This window comes from Desmodus rotundus, chromosome 5 (genome assembly GCF_022682495.2).
Source record: "Desmodus rotundus isolate HL8 chromosome 5, HLdesRot8A.1, whole genome shotgun sequence".
In the NCBI taxonomy this organism is placed as follows: Eukaryota; Metazoa; Chordata; class Mammalia; order Chiroptera; family Phyllostomidae; genus Desmodus; species Desmodus rotundus.
In genome coordinates, this window is record NC_071391.1 from 43,176,686 (window position 1) to 43,182,903 (window position 6,218).

Genomic DNA, 6,218 nt, shown 5'->3' on the forward strand with positions numbered 1-6,218 from the left:
CTGCCGATGTTTCTGTTCTTGGTATGTGGGATCCTTGTTAAAAAAGATGAAAGCACATGGTCCAGTTCTGCATTATCGATAGATGTAATAGAGCCTTTGGTACTTAACTTACTCTGCCAAAGGAAAGATGATTCATTTGCATAAATCTTGATGGCCCTCACTGTTGGGCTTCCAAGTTTATTGGCACAGTTAGGCTTTTCTTCCCAAAGTTTGCCATAATGTCATGTGTTTGGGTCAGGAGAGCCTGGTAAACTTGTAATCCACATATCCTGGAGCCAACATTTCACCCTTGCCGATCTATACTTTGGCACTGAAATAAGTTAAAAAAAAACAATTTTACCTACTTCTCTTTTTCTTATCCATTTATGTTGTTTCTCTGACAGGAAAAGTTCCACTTCAGAGAATTTTGATGTCCTTTATAGTGCCAATAAACCATAAGACCTCATTGGAATTTTCTTAAGTTATTAGAGAAACTCAAGTAATGTTGAAATAAAAAATAGTAGTTGAAATATTCTTAGTGTTGAATGCAAATTAACACATAAATAGGCAAAGAGTTTGTAAAGTGACAAAACAATTTCTGTCAAATTCCTCGTTTATATAACTAAGAGTATCCTCTGGAGTGATTCTTTCTAGAGGATTTTAAATCTGCTGTATTTATCATCAGACAGGAAAATCACTGACAATTTTAAATGAATTTTTTGTATTAATAGAGAAGTGATATATAACTTCACTTAGATATAATTTCTTTTAATTGTCATCTTAATTGACATTTTTAAAAATTAGGAGTGAGTTGGAATAGAGAGAAAGGGTTAAGAGCAGAGACTCTGGAGCCTGACTGGTTGGTTTCTAATCTCACTCTGCAACTTCCTCCCACTTGACTTTGGGCAAGTTTCTCAACTTTCTTGCCTCATGTGCAAAATGTATAAGTAACAACTGTAGTTGCTTCATAAAGCTATTATGGCAATTAGATGCATTTACAACAGTGCCTTGCAAGTATGCTATACAACATAGATGAATTAATCTGACTCAACATTCCTAGCAATTAAAAGTCGTGAAATTTTAACCCCAGACTCGTGTACTCTGAATCTTGTGCTTTGTCTGTAATACCAATTATAGAATTACATCATTTAAAGTTGGCTCACTTCCTTGACACATTCTCATCCAAACCCAGCAGCCTCTGGAAGCCCACTCTCAGCTCCCGGGTCCTAAGAGCATACACCATAGGGTTCAAGGCCGGAGGAATGACACTGTGCATCACATTGAGGAGAACAGGGATAAAGGGAAACCTTCCTCTAGCCAGATGGGTGACAGATACCACAACAATGGCTGTGTAGAAAAAGAGAATGAGGATAAGATGGGAGCTGCAGGTATTCAGGGCCTTAGATATTGCTTCAGAAGAGTTCAACCTCATCACTGAGCGAATAATCAAAGCATAAGATGTAAAGACCAAACCCATATCACCCCCAACCACAACCCAGGCCAAGGCCAACTGATAAAACCTATTAATAGTAATGTCATCACAGGCAAGACTGATGACGCTCAAGTTAGAGCACAGGCAATTATCAATCTCATTTCTGGAGCAGTAGTGTCGCTGGGCAGCCAATATAGGCAGTGGAATGGTCAACAGAACATTTCTGAGCATCATAGATACTGTGACTTTGATCACAAAAACCTCAGTGACTATGGAGGAGTACTGAAGGGGATAGCAAATGGCTACATATCTATCCACAGCCATGCAGAGAAAAATGCCTGACTCCATGCACATAAAAGAGTTGATAGCATAAATCTGAGCAAAACACTGAGGAAAGCTGATGACTTTGGCATCAAACCAGAAGATGGCCAGGATCTTGGGCATGATGGTGGTGGCCAGGCCAATGTCCACTACAGCCAGGATACCAAGGAAATGGTACATGGGCTGGTGGAGAGAAGGCTCACGTTGGATGGTGATCAAGATGAGCAGATTGGCACCAAGAGCTAATGTGTAGATCAGAGCCAGGGGCAGGGAGAGCCAGTGCTGCCACTCGTGAATGCCTGGGAGCCCCATCAGGATGAACTCAGACACTTGAAACCTTGAACTATTGATTATACTCAGGGTGGTGTCCATCTCGTGTGATGTCTTCTTCTCAGCATCTACCTGAAAATTAAGGGGAAACAAAAATAGATGTTGGTTTGCTCAGCTGAGGGTCAACATTTGTCTCAGAGGTATAAGATTCATCCATAACAGGCCAGTCGTTTTAACGCAATGTGTCCTCAACCTACTTGAAACCTTTAAGAAAAGTTCAGAGAAGAACAGCAGAAAAAGATAAAGGGAGTGAGCAAAAAAAAAAATCCCACTAAAATCAAAATAACAAACAATCAAACTCATAGACACAGATAACAGTATGGTGATTACCACAGGGAATGGGGGGTGGGGGAAGGTAAAAGAGAGGAAGAGGGGATAAATAGTGATGGAAGGAGACCTGACTTTGGGTAGTGAACACACAGTACAGTGTACAGTTGATGTATTATAGAATTGTACATTTGAAACCGATATAATTTTATTAACCAATGCCACTCCAATAAATTCATTAAAAATAAAAAGAACAACAGAAAAAATAAAATAGTTTCTCTGATAAAAATGTTAGGAGAATAAAAGTGAAGATTTATTGTCTTTTTTTGACATTCTGGGTAGATTTTTTTTAATGTTTGGGGACCACAAACACAAAGCAGAAAACATGTATCTTATAAAAAACCCAAATTTTCAAGAGGTAAGGTTAGAGAGCAGAGAAGCTTTTCCCACTGATGAGTATCTTCAGGAAGACAATAAGTAGCCACAGTGACAACCCTGGGCACACTGTTCTTTTAAACAGTGCCTGTGGTAGGGAAATGGTTTCTGATCTCACTTAATGTTCACCAAACAGGTATAATTGACATTATTGACATACAGAGGTGAATGATTTGTCTAGATAAGAATCACATTGAAAACAGTAAAAAGTTGAGAAATCTTCAGCAAAATTTTAAGCTTTTGCATTAATACCAGCACTGTTTCCGTAAAATAGCCAAAAAAACTCCCAGTTCCCTTTCAGAATACCATTTACTCCATCTTCTGATTATAAAAGTAATCATAAAGTCATACTGGAAGCTAAATTATAAATGGTTAATTTTATTAATAAAATATACAAGGAAAAAAATTACCCCCAAACTTCCGACCACTTCCAGATTTTTGTGTGGCATAGGTTGAAAATACAGCTGGCACTTATCACAGACATTTAGCTTTTTTTGCTTAAGTAATTTCTAGGCTCATTCTTGGCTCTTTAATACTTTTTTCTTTTTTTTTTTCCCATTCTTCCATTCTTGATTTTGTTCATTCTTGAATTATTGTAGAACATTTTCAAGTATTTGAATCATAAAGTGTCTATGGGCAAAAAAATATATATGTGGACTTTTTACTTTTGGAATCCTTCAATATCTGAGAATTCTCTTTGTTACCTTTATTTGTGAAAAATACCTTAGTCTGTCAAATGTTTAGGAATCAGTAGAATTCCTCATTCTGTGCTTTTTGTAACATAGTGCAATTCATTGGGAAACTCTTTTAGATATATTTTAAGTTTTTATACCCTATATTTTCAACAGTTACTAAGTGTTATCATATAGTTTTATAACATTTTCCCCAAATTTTGTTTTGTTTATATGATGCTGCTATATAATTTTGGATATATGTTTTACCTTTAAAAATCATACTTACATTATTTTTCTTTTATGTGCTTTCTATGTCTTTTAAGCTTAAATGGAACTCTAACCAAAAATTTATGAATGGTCTCTGTGGAAGTCTGTAAACTTCCTAAATTGACATGGGAAATTTTTGTCTGTATTTGCATCATTCTGGGGAAGAATCTGTTTAGCCATCATCAAACTCTCCAAGCATTCCATTATCCAAACAGGAGATATTAAAAATCATTCTTTACTCAAAATTTGGGTGAATATTCACTTACATATGACTTTTATTTTTAATGGTGGACTTGTTGGTTTTGTGACACAATTTATTTTCACGTAATTAATTTTGCTGTTCATGAGAGGTATGTAAATGAATTTATTTCAAATAATTAAACAATGGCTCCTATATATCTCCCCAAATGATTATTATGCTTTTCTTTGGTCACACAGTGAATTTTTGTATAAATACATTTTATTTTTGGGCAATCTACTGTTTCTATTTCCTTCTGATTAATTTTGTGCTGATATCAAACTAAAAAGTTTTAATATTTATAAGGAAATTAATAGATTTTTATATTTTTATTCCTTTAATTTTTCCCTTTGATTTTAAAGTGACTTTTATGTGTTTATTTTTTATATTAATCTTAGAATTTCTAAGTTGAGTTTTAAACTTACATTTTGATTGGGAATGTGTTATATTTGTAGATTAAATTTGAAAAAAAAGTTGACAGATTTACTATAAAGTTTCTGATTTGTAAATGTGGACCCCCCTATTCCTTTTTATTAGTCCTAAATAAAATTTCATTAAAATTTTGTACCTCTGTTCTGTTCTTGTTATGATGGTTAATATTTTCAGCAAACATGGGATTTTTTGTATTACCAACATAAGATAAGTATGATGGAGAACATTTTTTATTTGGGCGTTGAATTAAATGGGAGTTCAGCTACAAGTTACATTAAATATGCTGCCTTTTTAAATATCTTTTTTCCTGCCAGATGTAATAAAGCAGTCTTGTTTGCAGTTGTTTTTGTTCTGAGAGTCTTGGATATAGAATTTATTATTTTATTTTGTTATTTTTTAAATTTTTATTTTATTTATTTTTATTGTATTGTTCTAGAATTTATTATTTTAGATCCTTTGGCTTATTATTTATTCACTGACAATCTTAAAAATCAGCCTCATTTCTGTCCTGTCTCCTAATCACAGGTTTTAGTCCCTGATAAAGTGAAGAGCCCTAGAGAAGAGAGGTCATAAAGGTCAACTAAGAAAGTCAACTGTGGAAGCCAAATATAAGCCCTATAATCAAACTCAGAAATCAGGACAGAATCTCGGGAACATGGGACACATCCACCTCTTCACCTCTCAAGAAGCAGATCATTGCCTGGTTCACTTACTACTTTAGGAGGGGTTTGAAGGGGCTCTCAGGCTGCAATGCATTTTGTAGATGCTTCTGCTCTCCTGGAGTAGCTGCCCGAGTTCAGTTTTTTGTTCCTCTCCTAGCTTGCCACCCCAGGAGTCTGGGGTTCTCTATGAAAGAGATTCCTGATATGCCCGCTGTGCTGCTCTTTGGGCCCTCCTTGATCTGTTCCAAGCATCCTCCAGGGTATTTTTTTCATGGAGTGGGGATAGTACCTAAATGCTCTTAGGGATTAGCTAAGTATACCTGGGAGCAGATCCGTTGAGTTTTAGTCCCAGGTGAGCCCACCAGATGGGCTGCTCCAGCATCTTGAGGGAGGAATTCAGCCTTATTTGATGAATAGTGCCTCTCCTCATAGGAAGATTTTGAAGTCTCCCTATCTCAACATATATCTTCACTCCATATGCTTTATAAAGATTGAAAGGGAGAGAAAAAGTTTGCCTTTATCTATTTCTTGCTTCACGAATGTTGGGAGCAACCCTTTATGTTGCTTCTTCATCCTCACTCTCTACATACATCTTATTGCTCTGCAATTTAATTTTTGTCTCAACATCACATAGAAATTGCTAATGACCTCAAATTGCCAAAAATAATAGATGTTTTTTAGAAGTTAATCTTACCTGGGTCCTCTCCATATTGGTCCGTGTCTATCAGTTTCTTCTTCTCGAACCACTTGCCTCTCTTGCCTTTTATGTGTTTATATATTGTATTTTTAGTGTTAATTTAATGGCACAAGAAAGTAATATTGAAGTTGTATTCTGATTAAATGCTCTTGAATGAAAGATGCGTCCTCTGATCATTTGATTTAATACAGCAGCACTTCACTCCATCATGCTCTGTTTCATTTATTGCCATGGCACATATCATGACATGCCACATATGAAGTCACTTATTTGTTTTTTTTCTTTCTCTCATAGTAAAATGTAAGCTCCCTGAGAGCATGCTCTTTTGTCATTTTTGTTCACAGCGCCAAGGCTAGATGTGAGTATGTAGCAGTAATTTAATGAACATTTATCAAATAGGTGAATAAACATTGAGGAGATTGAGTTGTGGAGAAGTCTAGACTAATTTCAAAATGTGATGCTGGTATTCATATCCAATGATTTT

General features: G+C 35.6%; 1 protein-coding gene across 1 annotated transcript; it reads right to left on the minus strand.

Moving 5' to 3' along the window:
* Nucleotides 1–1,138: 1,138 nt before the first annotated feature.
* LOC112298458 (olfactory receptor 56B34) lies at nucleotides 1,139–5,134 on the minus strand. The gene is made up of 2 exons (XM_053925176.1): nucleotides 5,089–5,134; nucleotides 1,139–2,134 (listed from the first exon to the last, which is right to left on the minus strand). Exon 2 carries the CDS (start codon nucleotides 2,102–2,104, stop codon nucleotides 1,139–1,141), a length of 966 nt encoding a protein of 321 aa, XP_053781151.1. The 5' UTR covers nucleotides 2,105–2,134; nucleotides 5,089–5,134.
* Between the last annotated feature and the right edge of the window lie 1,084 nt (nucleotides 5,135–6,218).